General features: G+C 43.5%; 1 protein-coding gene across 1 annotated transcript; it reads left to right on the top strand.

The window, feature by feature from the left end:
- The first annotated feature begins 236 nt into the window (after positions 1–236).
- Positions 237–23,326, top strand: stag2b (STAG2 cohesin complex component b). The gene is made up of 34 exons (XM_079268802.1): positions 237–375; positions 2,436–2,563; positions 2,650–2,731; positions 2,910–3,053; positions 3,156–3,252; positions 3,428–3,504; positions 3,689–3,893; positions 4,928–5,079; positions 8,154–8,227; positions 8,342–8,465; positions 8,911–9,009; positions 9,208–9,287; positions 9,429–9,536; positions 9,993–10,104; positions 10,230–10,347; positions 10,437–10,540; positions 12,254–12,346; positions 12,458–12,547; positions 12,662–12,865; positions 13,332–13,402; positions 13,516–13,603; positions 13,720–13,800; positions 13,896–13,988; positions 14,260–14,434; positions 14,576–14,715; positions 14,833–14,934; positions 15,027–15,175; positions 16,166–16,294; positions 16,505–16,731; positions 17,436–17,655; positions 18,211–18,318; positions 18,414–18,540; positions 20,278–20,355; positions 21,387–23,326. Exons 2-34 carry the CDS (start codon positions 2,520–2,522, stop codon positions 21,408–21,410), a joined length of 3,819 nt encoding a protein of 1,272 aa, XP_079124928.1. The 5' UTR covers positions 237–375; positions 2,436–2,519; the 3' UTR covers positions 21,411–23,326.
- Positions 23,327–24,820: the final 1,494 nt, after the last annotated feature.

The following is a 24,820-nucleotide window of genomic DNA, read 5'->3' as shown; positions in this document are numbered from 1 at the left end:
ATCGAGATAGATTTAAGTCAGTATTTTACCAAAAATAGTTCAGACTTGCAGCTTGTAAGAGGAGACGAAACACAGTTCAGAAGCGCCATTCTTAAGGTGTAGTGTTCGTCAGTGACCACTAGATGGAAGCTCGTCAACTGTGTATCTAATGCGGGCATTGTGGCCGCTAGGTGGTAGCTCTGCACCAGGATTTCCTCCTCCCAGGTCGTCGAAACAACAAACCGAACTACGGAGCAAGCGGGGTGAGAGAACGTCCGAAACCGCCTCTGACCGCGACTTTTAAACTCTTTTTACAGAATTGTGGTGGGATTCAGACGGAAGCTGGATAAGAATAGTAAAAGTTACGGTTCTGCCGGGACTGCATTTTACAACAAGGTAAGTTAGCTGTAAAATGGCGGAGAGCTATCTGGAAGTTAGTTGATTTGTATTTTGCTAGCCATCTCGCTAGCTCAGGCTAGCTCTCGAGGAGCCCTGCGCGCGGATGCCTGCCTGAACCAAGTCGCTTCGCTAGCTCGCGGTACATGGCTACTTCGGTTGTTAGCAAGCTAACGACCTGGGTATTTTGGCACAGTGACGCAAAAACATTTCGTTTGTAGGCCAAAGAAGCGTTTTATTGTTTCAAGCAACTTATTTGCACTTTCTATATTTGTAAACAAAGTGTTTGTTGCTTATGCAACACGGCACTGGAACTCCCGAGGCAAGATGGAGGACGCAAGGACGTGATGTTTTTTTAGGTAACGTTAGCCGTAGCTGTTAGCATAGCTAACCAGTCGTAGTTATTATCAGCTCCTTGATTGCAGCATATCGTTATATGTTAGGATTATTCGCTTTATCTTCGGACAAGCACTGGGTTCGACTGGTTTGTTGTCAGAAAGCGGTCATTGTCCTCGGAAACATTGCAGACTAGCGTCATTGTGTACTAGCCTATGTTAGCATGCGCTAGTACAGTAGGGCTTGCGTTGTTTTGTTATTATGGTCTAAGTACGATAGAGCTGGAAAACACTTGAACGTTCTCGGTATCCAACGAAAATGCACGGCACACGTCTATCGGTAAATCACAGCTTGTTCGCACTGAGCACAGCACGCTTACTCGATCACATTTCAACCAGCCAACGCTCGTGAAAACAACGCCAAAACCCTCTTAGCTGCTCAGCTAGCGGAGCTAGCAACTAGCAAGGCACCGGTGTCAATTTTGACAGGAGCCGAAGAAGAGCGCAGCCGCGTCGGCGTGGTTGGAGGGAACTGAGCGGGTAGATTGTGCATCGTTGAATTGCAGAAACGTGCACTGTTGGGTTTCACAGTTACGTTTTTTTTAATCTCAGAACATCTAGTCTCGCTTTGCAGGAACACGTTTATGAGATACACTGACCAATTTGGCGCCACTTTTTCAGTCTACACCCATATAATCCCGTCGTGTTGGTACGCAATATCTCCTCTCACTATCAAGGAAATAAGCGCTTTCACACGCTCGTAAATCAAGAAATATCGCAGTTAAATTAAAACTCACGAAGTCGTAGCTACCTCACACATAGTGCTGTTTCGTGAGTATAGTTGACTGTGAGGGGGATTTTATTTCGATCGTTATATATCCATAAAATGTGTGCGTGGTGAGATCCACTATGTGGGCCATCGTGTGCATGATGTTGTGAAAGGGAATCCCGTGACTGATGTTACAGCTGATTTATATCTGACAATCTAATTGAAAGTCTTCTCGCTACTCATAAATGCCACTATAACGCTGCTATTATTTAAGAATACGATTGACACACTCTGTATGTCATCACTGAGTGTGAGGACAGAGACGCACCCAGAGTGGGTATATGATGGGTAGCTGTAAAGTTGAGCTTTTCAGGACTAAGCTGATTTCTCTGGGGTGCTTTTATTGTCTTCCTTGACTCCCAATATGTGTTCCTGAGCTACGGACAATGTCAGAATCCTAGTTTTGGATGTTACCTCTGCTCTCTTTTTTGATGTATGTGCCACCGATTTACACATCACAACCATGCAATAGTTTTTTTTTCTGTGGCCTGCAGTATCTTGTTGATGTTGATACTGTCTTTTGATTGGTTGAGATATGTATGGGGCGGATAGGGCAGCGCCATATTTGGCCATTGAGGAAGACACTCCAATGGTCCTCGCCTGACGTCTGCAAGCCAAGGGGAGCAGGGAAAGAGAGGGAGCCAATGGCCGCACAGCTGAGCGTGACAGGAGCATTTGTGCACGCCCACTGTTACCATGTGAAACCGTTTTTCTTTTCTTTTTTCTCAAAGGCATCAAAGAAACATTTACTCACTACAGAGGATCTGCTAACGTGTAGATGTTTGATGTTTACTTATTGGAGCATTTATTGTTTCTGCTGTGTTGAAATGAGGAATAAGTATGCATGTGTGTGTATCTCTATAAATGACTCTGTGTCATATATTTATGTATTCTAGGTCACATGCCACCTATCCTGTCTTGTAATTTCTGAGGATCTCAAGCCAGTCATAAATTGAAGTCATCCAGAAGATGTTACAGAAATGATAGCAGCACCAGAAATACCATCAGAGTTCTCCTTTACTCAGTAAGTGCTTTCTTCCACTTTTAATTTCTCTGTAAAGGTTGAGGTTGATATGAATTTTCATTCTAATATTTGCTTGTGTCCCCCAGGGATACAGACACCCGATTCTCTTCAGACACAGACTTCTCTGAGGATCTCGATGGAAGGAGTACAACCTCAGCGAAAGGAAAGGTATGAAAAGCACAAATGGCTCTCTGCTCTTGGCCTGGATCAGGAAACCCTGGTCAAATAACACAGTATTACGTCTACGAGTTATAGATATTTGTGTAAAGAGCACATTCAATTAGCGTCGTCTTCTCTGCACTGATTCTCACGCTTCACAATGTGTTATGCTCTTATTCTGTTCCAGGGTGGAAAGAAGGGGAAGAAAGCAGCAGGGGAGAAAGGCAAAGGAGGAAAGGGAGCGGGCCGGATAAATGGCCACCACCAAGAGAATGGCATGGAGAACATGATGCTGTTTGAGGTGGTGAAGCTGGGCAAGAGTGCAATGCAGGTATGAATGGCAAGACATCTGAGATATTTGACACTGTAAAAATCTGTTTCTTCGGTCGCATGAAATAACGAATGGTTCTAATCTGTCCCTCGTTTCCTGCAGTCTGTCGTCGATGACTGGATTGAGTCTTACAAACACGACAGAGACGTTGCTCTACTAGATCTCATCAATTTCTTCATCCAGTGCTCGGGGTGTAAAGGTATGTGTGTCTCTTTTAGGTATCTTACTCCTTTTTTTAAATGCATTGAGGAAACCAGTTGAATCTGTGTGACCTAAAGAACCACTCAGACATGTTTGGTACTCCCTTCTCCCCGCATTGGTCTACTTGAGCGTTGAGTAAATTGTCTTCTGTCTAACCCCTCTCTGTGTATCAGGTGTGGTCAGTGGAGAAATGTTCCGCAACATGCAGAACTCTGAGATCATCCGGCGAATGACAGAGGAATTCGATGAGGTAACTTCATGTTTTCCAGTATAACCGCAACAATAGTCACCATGATTCTCTAATGTGTAATCTGAGATTGAACATCACATTTAGTGTTATTTTATTTGCCAAAGGCAAGACAGAGATAGCAACATACAGCAGCTGTGTGAAGTCATTGTGTTTACTGACGTTCTTCCCTCTGTGGCCTCTGCAGGACAGTGGTGACTACCCTCTAACCATAGCAGGACCCCAGTGGAAAAAGTTCAAATCAAGCTTTTGTGAATTCATTTCGGTGCTCGTGCGCCAGTGTCAATACAGTATCATCTATGATGAGTACATGATGGACACAGTCATCTCCCTTCTCACCGGACTATCAGACTCTCAAGTCCGAGCCTTCAGACACACCTCAACACTGGCAGGTAGGATGAACCACATCTGTATATGAGAGAGAGAGAGAGAGAGAGAGAGAGAGAGAGAGATGTATTTGGCCGTCGGTGATGAATTGCAGTAATTGGCGTATTCTTTAAGCACACGGGGTCGATATCTGCGTGGGATAAGTAGCAGTTAGGATGGCTCTGGGGCCATAGTAGTGTACTTTTCGCTGTAGTGTTGTAATTTATGGATATAATAAATATAACCACTGATAAAGTCACAACAGTTAACACACACGGGTGTTTTTTATTATTCAGACCGTGTGAAAGTGGAATAACCTACACCGTGTATCATTGGCTGTGCCTGTGTACAAATAAGAAAGCCGATTTACCCGCTAAAATGAAGTGTCAAAGGCTCCCGGTGGAGCAGATCAGGTGCTCTACAATCGCTGGCGGCATGCAGAATATATCATTTATGCAGCAGCATTATACATTTTTCATCAACAGATGTAATTGGGCGGTGGGACCACAAAACATTCATGTAATGTTCTGTCGAGGAAACCCGTCTTTGTCCTCACCTGTCAGTGTGCAACTGCAAAGTGCTTTTGTTGCCTTCATGTTTTGATGCCGTCACTGGACTTAGCTGTCAGGTTTGAGAGGGTCTGTTCCACAGAGCTGCTTTTGATGGTTGTAATGTGTGTTATAATTATTTCTTACTGCGCAGTGGCAATGCAATAATGGATGCAGCTACAGATTTTTAATCTCACTGTATGGTGTTTGTTTACCTCGTATAGTTTCCAACTTAGGCCCATCCAAGGTTTTGTTTGTTCTATGAAAGGTTAATGAATACAAATCATTTCTAATTTCCTTTATGTGACCCGCCTTTAATATCAGGGCACCTTGATTTATCCAGGGGTTAGTGTATGTTACACATCCACGACACTATAGTCCGTAACGAAATGTTTTAAGTCAGGTAGAGTCACACACTTGTGTTGTAAGCCAGTTATTAATTATTTCATGAAATAGTTGGTGTTGGGCGTGGAGTCTTCTCATTTCTTGATGCGACATGTGTTTTTTGGCAGCCATGAAGCTGATGACAGCCCTGGTGAATGTAGCTCTAAACCTGAGCATCAACATGGACAACACTCAGCGCCAGTATGAGGCAGAGAGGAATAAGATCCTGGCCAAACGGGCCAATGACCGGCTGGAGTTGCTTCTGCAGAAACGCAAAGAGGTAAGAGGGGCCAACATGGCCATTTGCTGCCTATTGTTTAAAAAAGCAAAACATTTCGACATGCCCATTGGATGATTCAGATTCTCTCTGGATCAGCCAATTCCATCCAGATCCAGGTGGTTTAGTGGTAACTTTGTCAGAAAGTCGCAACGACACACCCTTTTTTATGTAGTGTGCACTCGCTGTGATATGTTGCGCTGCTCTTTGTTTATGTAATATAAAAGCCCGTACAGAGTTGTTGAAAACGATTCGTTTCACCGGCACTAGCGTTGAAGCGGAGACTGTGTTCTTCATTGCCGAGTACAGAGTGTTACTAAAGACACAGCAGAGGGCTCTGCTTTTTGTCGGACAGTAAATTGCAGTAATTTCAATTATTCTCATGTAGGCAGAAAAACGTATTACCTATTTTATAAATTCAATTCGATTCAATTCAATTTATTTTTGTATAGCCCAAAATCACAAATTACAAATTTGCCTCAGAGGGCTTTACAATATGTACACATTTGACATCCTCTTGTCCCGAGACCCTCACATCAGAACAGGAAAAACTCCCCAAAAAACCCTTTAACGGGGAGGAAAGAGGAAGAAACCTGTGGGAGAGCAATAGAGGAGGGATCCCTCTCCCAGGATGGACAGAAGTGCAATGATGTCATGTGTAGAACAGGATAGTGAATTACAACACATTCAATGTATGACACAACCACGACAGGAGGCAACACCTGGTCCAGGTAAACCCGGATACACAGGAACCTGTGAGGCGAGAAAGCACAGAGACTCTGGTGAAGAAGCAGGTCAATAATGTGCATTAATGGTATCGGTAGTATGAAATAGTAATGTGAGTAATAATAAAAGTGATATTAGCAGTTGGAGTCAGCAGGGCTATGGTAGGAGGATGGACCAGGGTCCAGATGAAACCATGCTCCATAGAAACCTGTGAGGAGAGGAAGCACAAGGACTCCGGGGAAGAGACAAAATCAGTACTGTGTATTAATGGTATCGGTAATAGGATTAATAATGTTAACAATGAAGATCGTAGTAGGTGTCAGCAGGGCCATGGCTGGTTGAAGAACCAGTGTCCAGATAAAACTGCGGTCATCCTGTGAGGCGAGAAAGCACAAATACTCCGGGGAAGAAGTAAAGTCAGTAATGAGCATTAATGGGACATCAATGCATACAGACGGAGGTGAAGAAGAGGAGGAGAGAGGTGCTCAGTGTAGGAAGTCCCCCTGTAGTTTTTGCCTATACCAGTTTGTCCATGGGCCGGTCCAAGGCAAGCCAGAGCCAGCCCTAACTATAAGCACTATCAAAGAGGAAAGTCTTAAGCTACTCTTAAATGTGGTGAGTGTGTGTGCCCCCCGGACTGAAACAGGAAGCTGGTTCCACAGAAGAGGAGCCTGATAACTGAAGGCTCTGGCTCCCATCCTACTTTTTAAGACTCTAGGAACCACAAGTAACCCTGAATCACTGGATCGCAGCTTTCTAGTAGGGCAGTATGGTACTATAAGCTCTTTAAGATATGATGGAGCCTGACCAATTCGGGCTTTGTAGGTAAGTAAAAGGATTTTAAATTCTATTCTAGATTTTACAGGGAGCCAGTGCAGAGAAGCTCATCCAGGAGTAATATGATCTCTCCTCTTAGTTCTTGTTAGTACATGAGCTGCAGCATTCTGGATCAACTGGAGAGATTTAAGAGACTTGTTAGAGCAGCCTGAAAATAAGGAATTGCAGTAATCTAGTCTAGAGGTAACAAATGCATGAACTAATTTCTCTGCATCACTTTGAGACAGGATGCGCCTGATTTTTGAAATATTACGTCGGTGAAAAAAGGCAGTCCTAGAAATAAGTTTTATCTGAGAGTTGAAAGACAAATCCTGATCAAAGGTAACTCCAAGATTCTTGACGGTGCTGCTGGATGCCAGCGCAATGCCATCTAGAGAAACTATATCATTCGATAACTGATTTCGGAGGTGTTCTGTGCCGAGTAGAATAACTTCAGTTTTGTCTGAGTTTAACATCAGGAAGTTGCAGGTCATCCAGGTTTTTATGTCCTTAAGACACGCTTGCAGTTTAGCAAGCTGGTTGGTTTCGTCTGGTTTGATCGATATATATAATTGAGTATCATCTGCATAACAATGAAAGTTTATAGAGTGTTTTCTGATAATATTGCCTAAAGGAAGCATATATAAGGTGAACAAGATTGGTCCAAGCACAGAACCTTGTGGAACTCCATAAGTGACGTTGGTCTTCATCGAGGCTTCATCATTTACATAAACAAACTGAGATCGATCCGATAAATAGGATCCAAACCAGTTCAGTGCGGTTCCTTTATAAAGCCAGTTGTTTTCTTTCAGTCACTCTTCTACGCCATCGTTCGGAAGGAAAGTGTCTGTTATGAGAAGATAGGAGTGAGTTGTTTCATTCATGATTTTACTGGACATCCCAGAACAAGCTGGAATGTCTGTGTATGAAGTGAATTTTTACAATCTGCCACTGAGCCAAATAACTGCGTTTAATAGTTCTAATGATCTGCAGGGAGTGCCCCCTCCCCCCTCCTCCTGCCAGACAAAGTAACCGGCAAGCGTGACATAGTTCATCGTCTGCAGCTTTATAATTGTGGTTAGAATTAAGTGTCAGCAGGCACAATCTAATTTTCTAAAAGCCTGAACAGCGTCCTACACAATGTTAACACGATGCAGGTTACACCTCCCTACATGACATTTTATCAGGCCAGTCACGGTGATCCGTGTACAAGTAAATGATTCTGAATTACTCTGGCTCGCGACCGTAAAGCTGTTCCATTTTTAGAACCAAAGCACCTCCGTAGGTGATGGCCCTGCAGTGACTGTGCTATTCAGCTCGGATTGTCCGTTTTTAATGACTTTGCACAACAGCAGGTCCCACCGGGCATCCATCTGTTAGTTCAGTGTGCGGCTCCACCACGCGGTGACTTAGCTGGCGTCTGTTATGGTAACGACGCCCCCCGGTCACCTCTTAATGTAGCATTCTACTCAGTCGGGATTTATGTTTGACCGGACAAATGAGCTCACGAGTTGTTGTTCTGCTCCTCCTTTCAGCTTCAAGAAAATCAGGACGAGATTGAAAATATGATGAATGCAATATTCAAAGGAGTGTTCGTTCATCGATATCGGTATGGCTCCACCAAATAACGCACATCTATATCATCTACAAGTGTGACTTTGACACTGGTTGTTGATGCTGTCATGGAAAACCTTTTTTAAAAAACGATGTTCTGTTGCAACAGGGATGCGATAGCAGAAATCAGGGCGATCTGTATTGAAGAGATTGGAGTGTGGATGAAACTCTATAGCGACGCCTTCCTCAACGACAGCTATCTGAAGTACGTGGGCTGGACGATGCACGATAAGGTGGGTCACAGGAGCGTTTCTTTACTTTTCCTCCTCAGACATCTCCTCCTGCTCTCCTGTTAGTTTGCTTGCACCTGTTATTACAGCATAACTTTTTTTATATTCTGTTATTATTACGTGGCGGTTGGCGACGCCACATCATTCTCCATTATAGCTGTGCACAACAGCCGCCTGAGCAGATGTCTAATCGGCTGGAGTAAGTGAAAACACCTGTGTGGCTGTGCTGTAAAAAGGCCCAATCAATAACTCGATTGTAAACAATTCAGAAGAGGGGATTGAAGCCTGCTGTTTTTCCAGCATTGATTTTACAGGTCTATTAGGCAATCAAATAGAAACACAGGCGAGTCTTGGTTATTAATGTCCTCCAGTGCTTTTATGTTGTGTATTTCAGTTCAGGTTTGTAAACACAAGAACTGTTCCATGCTTTTCTAATTGTCTATTCCAGCAAGGCGAGGTACGTCTGAAGTGTCTGACAGCGCTGCAGGGTCTCTACTACAACAGAGAGCTCAACGCCAGGCTGGAGCTGTTCACCAGCCGCTTCAAGGTCAGCACCACCTGCTGGACAACGTCCACACAACACCTCCAGCTTTATTGTTTCTCACACATCTACAAACACTGGGCTCGTGCTCTGTGGATATACTGTGTATATTTGGGATTGACCTGGCATCATTTCACTCACTCATCAAAATTAATCCTTTTGTTCAAATAGCTCATTAAATCTGTCGTCTGTGTCTTTCCATAGGACCGTATTGTCTCCATGACTCTTGACAAAGAGTACGATGTTGCAGTGCAAGCGATTAAACTTCTCACTCTAGTGTTGAAGTAAGTGGCCGTGCTTTGGTTCTTGATTGTATTTGATGTGTTGTGGTCCCATTTTATCAGATGGGCGTAGTCTATAAGTCTATGCTTTTTGTGTGTGTGCTACTACTTTGGCGCTGACTCTTTGTGTTTTTGTCTCTGCAGTAGTACGGACGAGGTGTTGACCCCCGAGGATTGTGAGAGTGTCTATCACTTGGTCTACTCGGCACACAGACCTGTCGCCATTGCAGCTGGAGAATTCCTCTTCAAGAAGTATGTCGGACAAATGTCCCACTGAGCAGGAGTCAAATGTGTGTTAATGGCTGAACAGAGAAGCATTGAATGAGTTCAGGAAAATTAATGTTGAGGCGGGTTGGGGACGGAGGAGAAAGGGATTTAAGACGGTTTAGTGAGAATTTAAGGAGTAACTCACCTTCTGAAAATCTAGTCTTTGCTGACTGCCCGTGGTTTTATTTTTCACCTTGCTGCAGTGAACTGCAGGTGGACTCTGGTGACGGGTACAACTTTTAACTAAAGAGGGAAAAACCGCTAACATCTACCTCCAATTGTGAAGATTAAGTTGCTCAATGACCGGTTTCAGTCAGTTCTCAGCTTACCGTAGTTCATGAGATATCATTTGTGTCTTGCCGCTCCTTTAGAAATGCATTCGGAGGATTATGCCGCGGTTGCTTTTGTGCGATACCAAACTAATATTTGATGCTCCCACAGATTGTTCAGCCACCGGGAACCAGAGGAGGAAGGAGCCCCGAAGAGGAGAGGCAGACAAAGCGCCAACGCTAACCTCATCAAGACCACCGTCTTCTTCTTCCTGGAGAGTGAGGTATGTTACGCGGCTTCATCACTTTTACTGTCACACGCAGGGCTTCAGTTTCTGTCTTTTATTTAAAGTATGTAAGCACTTAAACCATCTGTCCTTCACGTGTGTGTGAACACTTCTCTCCTTAGCTCCATGAGCATGCGGCCTACCTCGTGGACTCGCTCTGGGAATGCGGTCCAGAGCTACTGAAGGACTGGGAGTGTATGATCAGCCTACTGCTAGATGACCCATTGCCAGGAGAGGAAGGTGCGGCGAACCGTCATCACTTATCGGTCTGGTTCGGGGCACACGTGTGATCCAGATCATGCTGAATGTGTGTTGTTGTTTTTTTGCAGCTCTTACAGACAGACAAGAGACGGCCTTGATTGAAATCATGCTGTGCACTGTACGCCAGGCTGCTGAATGCCACCCACCTGTTGGAAGAGGCACAGGGAAGAGGGTAAGAGCTTTTATTTGTGTTCTTCTAACATGGGCCCGACTGTCTCAGGTTCACCATGATGACTTCAGAGCTGGGTCAGTGCAAGCTGAGCCCAAAGACAGTATTTAAATAACTCATCCAACCATTATAAATGCTGGTAATGTATTCAGGCTCTCTTCATTGTGTTGTCTGACAGCTGTGTTTAAGACCGTTCCAAAGATAAACGGACTGTTTTTAGGAATGTTTGATTTTATTTGTATGAGAGAAATAGGTTAGATTTTTGATAGTGGTGAATCTACTGCAATGTTTTGTGCTTGTGTTGATACATTTGATTTCTGGTTTGAGATAACAGAACCTGCTGAATATTTCCAGATATTCTGCTGGTTATTATTATTATTATTATTATTATATTATTAGCAGCTTGATGTATATCTTTTTCCCTCCCGTTGGATTTAAGTGTAATCTGACATGATAACTAAACATTAACATGAATCCAGAATTCATCTCATACAGTTGTAGACCGTACAATCCAGATGTAATAGTGCTGAACAGACACTTTTGATGTTGGAGCTTTGGTGTTGGATGTATATTTGAAAGCTGTGCTGATGAGGGCCGTTTAAAGAATACGCTTTATTGAAATGACAGGATAAGTTTTAATAATTTTAAAAGACCCAAGGCCTGTACTACAAAGCAGTATTTGGGGTTAGCGAGGTAACTTCAGGGTTAACTCTGCGTTTTCATTTCCACGGCGGAGGTTCACTTTAGGTTAGATGCCATGGTAACAGATAATATTACAATAATACGAAGAAGTTAAAGTCATAATCCAAAAGCAACACAACAGACGCATGCAAAAAAAAAGACAGCTGGCAATAAATTGCTGACTATGTGAAAGCGTAAATGAACAGATAATATCACTGCTTCATCTGGAGCACGATATCTGTCTATATAAATGTGTATCCTGTTAAATGAATGTGTTGCAGATGTATTCTTATGGCGTGTATGACCATATTTTAACCATATTCTTTCAGCTACAAAACAGAAAAATCACTTACCATATATTAATTTCACTCACACATCGGCTGCAGTGTCACATGTCTGAGTCGTGTCTTACAGTCACAGACTGGATGCAGCGTTACTTTGCTCAGGTTACTTTTATGTTTGCTGTGGTGATCATAAGTTTTTATATTTATTTTTCGTTCGCTCCCAAATCTGTTTCACACCGCCAGCTGAAGGAATAAGGCTCAAACATTGTCATTCACGCCATAAGAATGCATCTAAGCAGCACATGAATTCAATGGAGCACACGCATGTAATTCAAGTCGGATCTATCTTGCTCTATATGAGGCAATCTGTAAATTAACACATTCACAGTCTGATTTTTTTTAATTTATTTTTTTGCCAGCTGTCCGTCTGCATTTGTTAGTTTTAAACTTTTACTTTCAGCCTGAATTATGTGTTTAACTTCTACGTATTTGTCCGATATTATAGTTTTCTCCCCAGACTGAGAAACTCTCTGATTTGTAAAGCTTTCCCAAAAAACCCATTTAAAAAAAACCCGCCACTGGGAACATGCACCTGGTAAACAGGAGAAAAGTGACAAAACCTGGCATTAACTTGAAATTAACATTAAATGCCCGGTGGAAAAGTAACCTTTCCAAGACTAGACCTTTTTTGTTTACATGAACACCAACTAGCTGCGAGGACGAGCCTCTAACTTATTGCATCTGTGATCAGGTGATGACGGCAAAAGAGAGGAAGACTCAGCTGGATGACAAAACCCGAATGACGGAGCTGTTTGCTGTGGCTTTGCCCCCTCTACTGGCCAAGGTTTGTCACAGCCATTCTCTGTTCTCCACAAGCACTCATCTGTAGGGCTGTTCGCTCCAACTATGTATTCATAAACTCACAAAACTATTGTGTTTAATGTTTGTTCTACAGTACGCTGTGGATGCAGAGAAGGTGACTAACTTGTTGCAGCTGCCTCAGTATTTTGACCTGGAGATTTATACCACAGGACGTCTAGAGAAGGTAAGACGCCTATCGGACACCAATCAAATTAGCAAAGCTTGGAAACGGTTAATTTAACATAATGATAATTTACCTTCCTCACTGACTCGCTCTCTCGCTCTCTCTCTAATCCAGCACCTGGAATCCCTGCTGCGTCAGATCAGGGAAATTGTGGAGAAGCACACGGACACTGAGGTTTTAGAGGTCTGCTCCAAGACTTACCACTCCCTCTGCAACGAGGAGTTCACAATCTTTAACAGGGTGGACATTGCCCGCTCCCAGCTGCTGGATGAGCTGGTGGACAAGTTCAACAGACTACTGGAGGATTTTCTACAAGAGGTAGGAGCGACAGGACGCACACGGCGGCCCTCGTCGACGTGTTTTCACCCGTTGCTCTTTTGTTAAAGTCTGCCTTTTATTCTCCTACACCCGCCAACTCTACCACCCGTTATTATCACAGACACGTTTGTCTTCTGTTTTGTAGCCGAGACATGTCTTGCGGCTGCCTCCTTGCATAAGCTCTCAAGTTGTCACTGTAAATTCAGACTTTGATTCACCTGCAAATTAGTCTCAAACTGTGATGAATGGATTTCATTTCAAAGGGTTTTATCAGAAGAATCTGGAAACTTGTATCCGTTCCAGACGGCTCAGTCCCGAACGGATGATTAAACGTCTCGATCTCTAAAATTCTCAACGATTGTTTAATGTTATGCACCACCCACCATGTCAAATTCCTTGTGCGTGCAACATACCGTGGCACATAAACGCTTCTGATTCAACATGGCTGCAACATTTTTCTTTCCAGGGTGAAGAGGCTGATGAAGATGATGCTTATCAGGTTTTGTCAACTCTAAAGAGGATCACAGCGTTTCACAAGTATGACATTCATTCTTCCTCGAGTACCTGTTCACACACGCGTCTCCTGCGCTACAATAACGTACCCGTGATTCTGTTTACTTGTGTCTGACACTTTCTCAAATCTGTTGCAGTGCACACGACCTGTCGGGGTGGGACCTGTTTACCAGCAACTTCAAGCTGCTCAACACCGGCATAGAGAATGGAGACATGCCTGAGCAGGTTATTAAATACACACACAAGTAAAGTTATATATATACTCCACAAGTTGTCATTTTGGGGAATAGTAATGTATATTAACCCATCTGGGATTGTTGTTTTCTTCTCCTGGTGAGCAGATAGTCATCCACTCGCTGCAGTGTACCCACTATGTGATCCTGTGGCACCTGGCCAAGACATCTGAGGGCAGCTCCAGGAAGGTGAGCTCCCCTAACGACAAATGCACCTTCACTGTTCTCAATTGGACAGGTGTATGTGTGATGCTAAAAAAATATCTTCTTGTTTCTCTAATCAGGACGACATGGTGACCCTGAGGAAGCAGATGAGGGCATTCTGTATGATGTGTCAGCGCTACCTCATCAACGTCAACACGGCAGTCAAAGAACAGGTAACGCAGATACGTGCACAACAAATGTACATGTGCAGCAGCAGCAGTGGTCGTAGCATCTAGTTAAAAGCAAAGAAAGAGTGTAAACTGTGGCTCATCAACAACTCTTCAGAGGTGGTTTGGTCTCCGTTCATTGTTGCTGTTTTGGCTACAAATGTTTAATTATACTCAGAAACCTTGTTAAATACCCGACGTGCAAGGAGTGCTTTTGTGTTGCACTTATGCACACCGAGTTTTAACTTTTTGTCCTATTTCTTTCCCCCCTCTACAGGCATTCACCATTCTGTGTGATCTGCTGCTCATCTTCAGCCACCAGATGGTGTCCGGAGGCAGGGAACACCTGGAGCCTCTGGTCTATTCCCCGGAGGACTCGCTGACGGCCGAGCTGCTCTCCTTTATCTTGAACCACGTCTTCATAGACCAGGACGACGACACGAATAGCACAGGTACAAATGCAAATGTTCCATTGGAGCGGCTCATTTACTTCCTGCGAGGAGAGCAACTAAAAAGATGCTTTTTCAAATTGGCCAATGTGCAGCTTGTGGAACTGCCATCTTTGTATTTTTGTTTCTCTCCCATCATCTCAGATGGTCAACAGGACGATGAGGCAGTAAAGATTGAAGCTCTGCACAAGAGGAGAAACCTCCTCGCTGCCTACTCTAAACTGATCATCTACTGCGTGGTGGACATGAAGACTGGAGCGGACATCTTTAAACAGTACATGAGGGTAAGCCGGGCTGTGCAGCAGCAACACATCTCAGGAGTGAATGCATCATCTGTCTTATTATTAGACATGTACAGAGATGATCCTTAATGTCCCTGTACCGCTTCGCTTTCTTTGCAGTATTACAACGATTATGGCGACATCATCAAGGAGACGATGAGTAAGACTCGGCAAATCGACAAGATTCAGTGTGCCAAGACACTCATCCTCAGTCTGCAGCAGGTCAGTGGACACGCTCAGTAATTATGACCCGTCGGTTCGTTTGTCGCGTTATGAAGAGGTTGTTGATGTTTAACGTTTCTCTTCCTGCTAAGCTCTTCAATGAAATGCTGTCTGATCTGGGTCACGGGTTCGACCGCTCGGCCTCCTCGTTCTGTGGCATCAAAGAGTTGGCCCGTCGGTTCTCTCTCACCTTCGGTCTGGACCAAGTCAAAACCAGGGATGCTATCGCCATGCTGCACAAGTAAGGCTTCGGTCTGCTCTCGTTGCGTCGCTCCTCCTACACTTCTTTTGCTGTCGAGTTCGACAAATCGCTCCCTGAATACTGTCTTTTCTTCTTGCCATGTTATGTTTTCGTGTTATTCTGGAGAGGCTTAAGTGCAAATATGTTGCAGTCTTGCCCATTCCCATGCACTAATGTTACTTTGTCTAAAATAAACCCATCGGGCTGTTCAAACACACAGAAGAGCAACGGTGCTGTAGACACAAAACTGGTCTGTTGCATGTAAGCACTTATCAGAGGAGCTCCGTGTGATCTTATGTCGTGATCCTAAATTTGTAACTTAATTTCTGTCGCCACCAGCGCATGTCAACATTGTTATTCTTAACTAAGAAAATATTTTTAAATTCTTCTTTTCAGCACCAATCAAGAAATGATTGTATGAACGGCACACAATCCTCCACATTTGTAAATACCCCACTTCCCATCACATTGTACTGTGTTTTTTTTTCTCATGTGGATTCTTATATTATAATCTCAGAACGGTTCCAGAAAATCCGATGTATGCACATTCGCTATGCTAGCATGGATATCCCTTACACTTGTGCAACATCTGGGTGCACCATGTAATGGGATATGCCAGATGTGCGACAGGAGTTTGAGTAATAAAAGACAGGTTGAAGATTCTGCTCTCTGTCCAGCCAGTATTTAAAATGTTAAAGCTTCCAAAGCAATGTTGCTGCTTATTAAAAAAACCAAACATGCTCAGGAAGACACACTGATGTTTGAAAAATAGTCTCAAAGTTGTGACGTAGTTAAGCGAGGCCTGCTGGTGGTTTGAAACATGGACCACATGACCGGAGTCCCTGGTTCAAATGAATAAAAGCATCTCTGTCCTCGTCAGTTCAATTGAATTTGAGTTTTGAGTGAACAGTACGTGTCAACTATTTCATGTTCTGTGTCCATGAACCCCATTCTTATTGTTCTTCCTCTCCGTCTCGTTGCATCTGTCAGGGACGGTATCGAGTTTGCGTTTAAGGATCCGAGTACCCAGGGAGAAGGAGGCCCTCCCCTCAACCTGGCGTTCTTGGACATCCTGAGCGAGTTCTCCTCGAAGCTTATGAAACAAGACAAGAGGACTGTGTAAGTTGTTGGTTTTTCTGCTCAGTCGACGGGTGGGAGGTCGTCGGAGTAACAGGTGTTTTAGACAACTGGTGCAACTGGTGTCTCAGACGGTTGAGGCTTTTCTTTCTCCCCTCCAGTTGCACCTGCTCGTGTCTGTAAATGCATGAGTGTTTGTTCATATTTGTCTGTGTGACCTCCCCCCCCCCCCCCCCCCATGCTTCTCCTCAGCCACATGTACCTGGAGCGCTTCATGACATTCCAGATGGCCCTGCAGCGAGAGGACTGCTGGCTCCCCCTCATCTCCTACAGGAACTCCCTGCAGGCCGGTGGCGATGACGACACCATGTCTGTGATGAGCGGCTACTCCAGCAGAGGCTCGTCCATCCGCTCCAAGAAGATCAAGCCTCCCGCGGCTACAGCGGGAACGTCGGCGGCCAAGAGGAAGCTGCCAGAGGGTACTGCACACTCGGGAATCAGCAGAGTCATCAATAATGGGATTAATAAAGCTGCCACTTCGGGAAAAAAAATAGGCATTTACTTGAATATTGAATGTTTACATTTTTTAAATAAATGTAAACAAGTGTATTCATTATTAGGTTGAAAACAAAAAACCTACCGAGCCGTGAATATTGTGTAGCGTTCTGGCACAAACGCACTGAAAATAGGTCTCCATGAGAGCCTCCATACATTATAGCCCTGCAACGATGTTACAAAAGCAGAGTTTCAAACCCAGATTTACCCAAATGCATTTCTTGGCTCAGCTGATGGTGCGGGGAGATTATCAACAGCAGATGGTGGGAGAGAGTCAGAAGAGTCAAACTGCTCTTTATCAATCACACAGTCATTTAGCTGTGTGTCTGTGTGTTTGCTGAAGACCTGCTCAAGATAAACATTCATTTCTATGGCATTAAAATGCAGCGTTCGGTGAGGAAAACATCCGTCCAGGTTTGATAAAGGCTGATGTTATAATACGGTCAAAATTAGATTAGTGTTGTCGTCTTTTATCAGTTCTGTTCTTGGCCCCTAATTTAATTAGGTTTGTGTTGCTTTTGGATTTCACTGTCGAGATGATATTATTATCTCCATAACGATTACATTTGAACACGTCGCGATAACGTTGACCTTCGACCCATACTCACAACGATCGTTTCCTCTCCAGAGGAGAGCAGCAGCAGCGAGGTGTGGCAGCAGAGCATGCAGACCCCGGTCATGTTGCCGTCGCCCCATCTCACCTCCACCGCCATGCGAGACCCGAAGAGGGGCCGCGAGGACAGCTTCATGGGGGTCTATCCGCTTCCCCACGACCAGCAGCAACCCCACCAACTCCCACAACACCATCAACAGACGCCGCAGCACCATCAAACACCGTTGGACTACAAGTACGTATGCCTCACTGTCGCACTCACACAACGATGCAGACAGTTCAGTACGACACACTTCACAAGGGGGTCCCGGTTTAATACGTGCAAGATATTAAATGCAACATCAGCTTTTGTGCTGCCCCGCCATTTCAGAAACTCTCATGATCATTTTCTTTTCTATAATTATCGTTTATTTAATTATCCTGGATAAATAACTGCATCCAAGCCCAGCGTACCGCTCAGTGGATCACTTATTCTCTTTAGAATGGGATCAGAGGACGAGAGCACGAGCCAACACGCATTAAGAAAGAGTTCAATGAAATCTCCCATTTGCGTGCTATTAATTTACAGGGTAAAACGCTATAAAGATGCTTCGCAGCCTGCCAAGTGTTGGCCCTACTGGGACAGTGACTGATTAGTTTACTTATCCAACCTGACTCTCCACAGGCGCCTGGCCAGCGGGCCGTCAGTTGTATCTGACGTGCTTGTGATACCCCCCCCCCCCCCCCAGTTAAATCAGCAAATACCTGCATTAGAAATGTGCTAATTGCCGCTTCCCTTGTGCGTTTTTAGTTCCCAGGTGACGTGGATGCTGGCTCAGAGACAGCAGGAGGAGGCTCGCCAGCAGCAGGAAAGAGCCATGAACTACGCCAAGCTCAGGACCAATCTGCAGCAGGCCATGTAAGACACGCACACGCTTTGTGCGTCGAGCTGCCTTTTTGGAAAAGCTCATCAAATGCACGATTCCATAATTGTTTAATGCTTTGCGTTTGCAGTCGTCGCGGCACTGGGCTTATGGAGGAAGACGAAGAGCCAATTGTGGAGGATGTGATGATGTCATCTGAGGGCCGTATAGACGACCTGAATGAAGGCATGGATTTTGACACCATGGACATTGATCTGGTAAGATCCACATCTAACTGGGTTTAAGCTGTAAAGCCCAACAATGGTGTTTGTGAATCCCTCTGTGCTAGTTGTGATCATTTAAGAAATTGCAGTCTTTGTCGCTGTGATTGACGGATTAAATCTTCTTGTACTTTGATACGTGTGGAAGATGTTAGTTTCCTCCTCAACCCCTTCAGTGTCCTGCTTGGGTCTCCCTCACACGCATCCTCGCTGAACAACAAGCCTCGAGGTCAAATCACACAACAAACAGGCTTTTAAAAACAAGACGTAGACGCCTCGTAAAACTGCCAATAGGAGGCAACATCTGACATCTGGTCGTAGGCCATTAAGGCCAGATGTTGCATCTGGAGACTCGTCGTGGTCTGATTATTCCACGGTCACAACGCTGGATACAATGTCGTCCTGAGATACTTGAAAAACAAACATTTAAGAACTTCAAAAACCGTGAAATTGTCAGTGAGCCTCGTTGTTTCATAGCGCGTTATCCCCGGCGCCCGCTGAGAACCGGAGCCTCTGAGACCCTGACTGCACGTCAAACGCTCATTACAGTTGGGTTGCTGGTTTTGCGTACATACACACTCTGGGGAGTAAGCAGTCGGTTATTCTCAGAAAAGACTGAGATTTGTTTAGCATGCAAAAATCAATAACAAGCAGCTCGTGTTGATCTTTGCACGCAACATCAAAATGAGCAAAGAAGACAAAAGAGAATTGTTTACTGCGGGGGGGAATTATGTTTTTTTTTTTTAAAGATAATTAAAGACTCTCTGCGGTGCCTAGCAACTGTCGCCACACCACGAGGCAACATGACTAATTAATTTGACCATTTAGCTGAACGCCACAGAACCATATACGGGGAGTGTAAAGCCAGAAACGTGTCTATTTTGGTGGCTTACGCTGGTGCCGGGACTCAGATGTCACCTTGAATCAATCAACCAGAATATCGACCTAGTTCTTCTAAATTCACTACATTTGTTGCATTTATGATCAGTTCAGGGATCCGATTATACTTCATCAAAAACACTGAGTGTGTGTTTGTGCCAGATCAGAGAGAACAGGAAAATGATTTATATTTATTATTACAAGCTCCTTTTTGTGAAATATTTGAAGTAAACTTTAAGTTGTTGTTTTTTTGTGGTTAAATATAATTAAAGAAACATAATTTAGTTCTCTGCTCTTTTGATTTACAGAATTATATTTCACATTTCCATAAGAATGAATTCTTCAGACAATGACTATGAGTTAATAATAGAACAATGAATCTACTTTCACTATTTAACAAGTTTATGTCTTTAGGCATTTTGTCAGTTATCTATAATAATATAATTATTGATCTAAAATGATGTAATTGCATATTTTTAAGTCTGAAACCTTTTAAAAATAATTGAAATGAGAGTTTAATAGTCAGCCCTGTGTGTGGAGGTCCAGAGGTAGAGCTTCTGGACAGTTCCACCTGTTCAACAGATGATGGGGGTGCGGCTGGATGCTTGGTATGTTTTCCAATCCCATGCCTGAAATTGAGCCGTAGTTGTCTGGCGAGGTTTCTCTCTGAGTTAAATCATTGCCGATGGTATTTATTTAAATTGTAACTCATATTGCAAAAAGCCATAATATCACAACGTTGTTTTTCATTTCCAGTATTTTTAAGTACGGGCAAAGATTGTTTACATAACGGTTGTCTGCCGATGCAGCTGTCGCTGCGGGTACAGTTGTCTAAACGCAGCCTTTCTCTTCCAGCCGCCCTCAAAGAACCGTCGTGAGAGGTCCGAGCTAAAGCCGGACTACTTCGACCCCGCTTCTATCATGGACGAATCGGTAAGCAGCAGCTGCCTCCTGTCACTTCTAGAAGATGTCCAGCTGTGTTTTGTGTAATGAGCGTGTTCTGAGAATAGTGGTTTCCTCAGACCAAGTCAGTAGAACTCCGTGGCGGTAAATGGAGGATAGGTGGCTTCCGTGGACCCCGTGCAGGCGTGTTATATTTGGGGCTGTGCAAAACATAAAGACCAGTTCAGCTGGACCGGCCTGTGTGCTCTGCAGCCAAACACCATTTCCTATCGGTTGCAAAGCCACCGTTTCTAACTGTATAACCAAGCCAAATTTGATTTATTTCATAACGCACCGCCGACCTTAAACTCCTGTTTCCAACCTTCAGAAAGCCCGTGGGTTTGCCTCAGGGCTTGTTTTCTGCTCTGAGCTTTGACACGCAGCGTTTCTCAGACGCTGCCTCAGCTACAGGGCAGAGGGAAGAAAAGTGTGTGTGTGTGTTTCTGTTATGTGAACTTTGAACAATTTCATTGTCACCACAAAAAAACAAAAATATCACAGCAGGCTTTACTCCTCGCCGAACACGTAGCGTCTTGTTCCATCTCGCTGTTCCTGAACACAGTAACAGAATGCGGCGCTCTTAGCCGCTCAGCTTCTGGCTCCTGACACAACCGGTCTGCCTCAGATCCGTTTTATTTTAGAAGTGATGTGGCTGTCGAGGAGATTTTATTTTCAAACAGCAGAGAGTCAAAGGGAGTCAATGCAGTTTGAGATAAAATAAATAAATAAAATGTTGAGCTTTTTGTTCCACTACCTTTTGCTGTGAGCTGGCTTCAGGCAAAGCATTTTGTTCTGTCTGATGTTAGACGTGGTCTGCTGGACTGGATGTTAAGTGACAATATGACAGATTATCAAACACTTGGCTCATTAGTCATGTGATTTTCTTACTACAGGCCAGAGTGGTTCTATTTATGTTGTGTTTTTTTAATACCGGCATCTCAAGCCTACCCATTCCTTGTTATTTCAGACTTAATAACTGGTTATTAATGTTTTCCCCCCCCCCCTGTTTTGGTTTCCTCTAGGTCCTTGGGGTGTCCATGTTTTAAGCTAATATCCAGATGATTTTGACGCTGGGATAAAAGAAGAGGCGCTTTGTATTTAAAGAGAATTTTAGATGCGAAAACAGAAGTGTTTTCTGTAAGAAAAAGCAAAAAAAAACACACACAAAAAAAGAAAACGTCTGGCATGTTCTCCACGTGGACCAATGACGACCCACACTCAGTGTTGCTTGCTCAGAGAGGACATTGTTTTAAATATTTACTTTTATAATCTTGGGTAAGCTCTTCCTGTTCTGAACTAGTGTAACAGGCCACTTCCAAACCGATTCGAAACGAGACGTGTCTGAAGAAGAATCCATGATAGCTTTTTATAATTTTATTTTTCCTCTTTTTTTTCTTTTTTTTTTTAAACGGGGATGAATTGGTGTGTTTAACTTAAGATACTTTTTTTTTGTTTATGTCTAACCCTTTTTACAATTGTAGTAAGTTACCAGGTGTGAAGTAGTAATTTATAAACAGACTGTAGTAGCTTGCTTGTACTGTGTTAGCCAAGTGGATGGAGGTCTTTGTTTCTGTGCTCTCTCTCTTTTTTTTTTTTTTTGCCCCCCTCCCTCTATCTCTTTAGTTCCTCCTCCCTGTTGTTGGGCCTGATTGGAGGTCCTGATGACCACTGGTGGTTAAGATGTCGAGGTGTCGCGTAGAATCAGTCATGATCCCCTTTATGCTGTGAAGATTCCCAGAGTCCACTGAGCGCTCCACACTGTTAAGCAGTAAGTCCTAGAGCTTACCCCAAGATTTGGACCACTCCCTAAGCACCATCTACTCGAGAAATGTGTACCCCACCCCCCCCTTCTCCAACAATGAGCAGATTTCTCTCCCAGTAGTGCCACTGTGTGGGCTCTGGCAGACAGCAGCTCGGTCAAAGAATTACACATCTTTTTCTCTTTTTAAAATCCAGCAGCATAATGTTGAAATGGGTACCTCTACATTTTAAATAAAAGTTATATATGAATCGGTGCTGATTTTATATATGTGCTTTTGGTTTTCTTATTTTCGACTTTTCAACCTTCAGTCACAAAAGTTTGAGAAATGTAAGTAAAACTACAACAAAAAAAGAAGAAAAAAAGATGAAAGCATGCAAAGCCATGCATCAAGGAAGATTTTTAAATTTGTATTTTTATGTTTTTTGTTTTTTCGTTGTTTTTTTTGTCTTGATAATGTCTTCGGGTTTCTACCTTTTTTCCTACGTGTAAATTAGTTTGGATAAAACTAATGAAAAAGACTTGTGAAATTCAGCTTTAAGGTTTTCTCAACATTAAATAGTTCTCTCACAAAATACTTAAAAGATTTCAAATGTTAAAAGTGAAAGGTAGTCATTCAGACGATACTGAACATGAACGTTATTCAGCAGCGCTGTGGCAGCTAGACAAAGCTTAGATTTTGACATATATTTGTCACACAAGTTTTAATGAAATGTTTTGTCTACTGAGGTTTTTATTTTGTAGTCATTCCATGCTTAAGCCTTAAACATGCTCGTGGAGGCCACCTTCTCTCACAGTAATCTTCCATGTCAGAGGATCAGTCATGTTTAACGGTGGATAATTGGCTTCTTAGAACATGAAACATGAGGTGGTCAGATGTAATGTGATAAAGTAGATGAACAGCCTATATGTGTTTTGCCTAATTATTTTATGTAAGTAAAAAAGAAAATTCTTTTAAGGAAAAAGTACTGTTTATTGTTTGTTACTTACCACTACATTGGTATAAATTCTTATTCGATCATGTGTGTGTATATATACAAAATTAAATTTTTTTTCTTTATTTTTTTGGCCATTTCTGTGTTTTTGTTTTTCTGCGCTCTTGCCTACACTCTAAGTTGTTGTCTATTATCCCATCCTCTTTCAGTCACTCTGTTTTCTGATTTGTACTTGTCTGGAGACAGTAACTTTTGAATAAAAATCAACACATTTCATCGCTGGTACTTTTTACGTTTCACCACAATGACCGTATTACAGCTAATACTGGGGACAATCACATTCTTCTCTGGTTCGTTGTTCCTTTGCACATTTATGCAGTTTGGCAGTAAATATAGTTGAGCTGCGATGGCACTTTAATATGATTCACTCCGCTAACACAAGGGGGCAGTAGAGTCGAGGGCAGACTTCTGATCAGCCCCACAATGGCAGTGCTCTTACTGCACGCTTTATAATACGTGTGTCTAACCCTATGAATATGTATTCTCAGGCGCTCTTCATCCTTAGTGCACACATCTCGCTGCGTGCGACGGGCCCTCACATGTGCGTCGACTATCAGAAAGGGGCCCCAGACGTAGCGAGAGTCGTGCCCTGTTCTGCTGAGACAAAAGAGTAGCTGCCGTAATGATAAAAGTGGGGAGCAGAGGTTTGCGGAAGAAAGGATGAAAGCAGCACAGCCTTCTTGTTAAGTGCGCGATTACTAAAAGGGGAGCATCGGATCAATGCCGTCCTGTTACAATGAGAGCTCGGCCTTCATGTCCGGCCTGTGAGACATGAAGAGGCCCCGTCCATTGCCGCGGCAGTCTGCTCGTCACATGTCTGCTGTCGGGACGATGTGCATGAAGCACTCACCTCGGCAGCACTGTTTTTATGAGCTGTACCCGTTTACGTAACACACTGTTAGAGGTGTTCGTGCAGAAGAAGAGACCAGAAAACACATTTGGTGTATTTGTTGTCGAACCAGTTTTCTGACTAGGTGCTTTCATGTCAACATCTCATGCTGATCATGATAATTCCAAAACAATTGTTTGTTTTTACTCGCTGTATCAAGTTTAAACAAGTGACAGAAAGTTCAATCAACTTAAAAAAAACAATGTTGAGACAACTAGAACATTGCAGTGAAATCAACTTAATGAACTTCACTCTCTGAGTTGAATCAAAAGCAATCTGTAAGTCGCGTTAACTTGCAGCAGGTGAACTTTCATTTGCAAGTTTAGCCGACTTGAAATATTTTACTTCTGTGAAGAAACGATCCTCTCTGCGATCTGTTCCCACAGCGGTGTGCGTGCTTGGGCCGAGTTTTCAGTTCTGTTTCTGAGGTCGGGGCTGCTCAGTTTAAATCAGCCGCGGGGCTTCCAGCTTGTGTTTACTCCTGATAACCCGAAGGCCGCCACAGACCCCTATCAGTTAGGCTGGTGCTGAGACCTCCAAAGAGGGTCAAGGAGGACTGGGAGTCCTGCTTCACACTGTGGGGGGGGGGGGACTAATCTAGCAGGATCTGACAAGTACTTCATGGAAACTTTTCAAATGTGTGTGCTCTATTTCTCTTTTGTATAATTGATTAACTCTCAGAAGAGTTGATGAGACTTTTTTTTCAGTACTCTGCAAGAGGATAAAATCCTAGAATTTTATTTCCACGGATTAATCATCAATGAGAGCATTGGTCGTAATCTCCTCAGTCAGCGGCTAACCCTGAGAAAATCT

This window comes from Melanostigma gelatinosum (genome assembly GCF_949748355.1).
Source record: "Melanostigma gelatinosum genome assembly, chromosome: 5".
NCBI lineage: Eukaryota > Metazoa > Chordata > Actinopteri > Perciformes > Zoarcidae > Melanostigma > Melanostigma gelatinosum.
The sequence above is the reverse complement of the archived record's forward strand: the minus strand, read 5'-3'. Positions and strand labels throughout refer to the sequence as shown.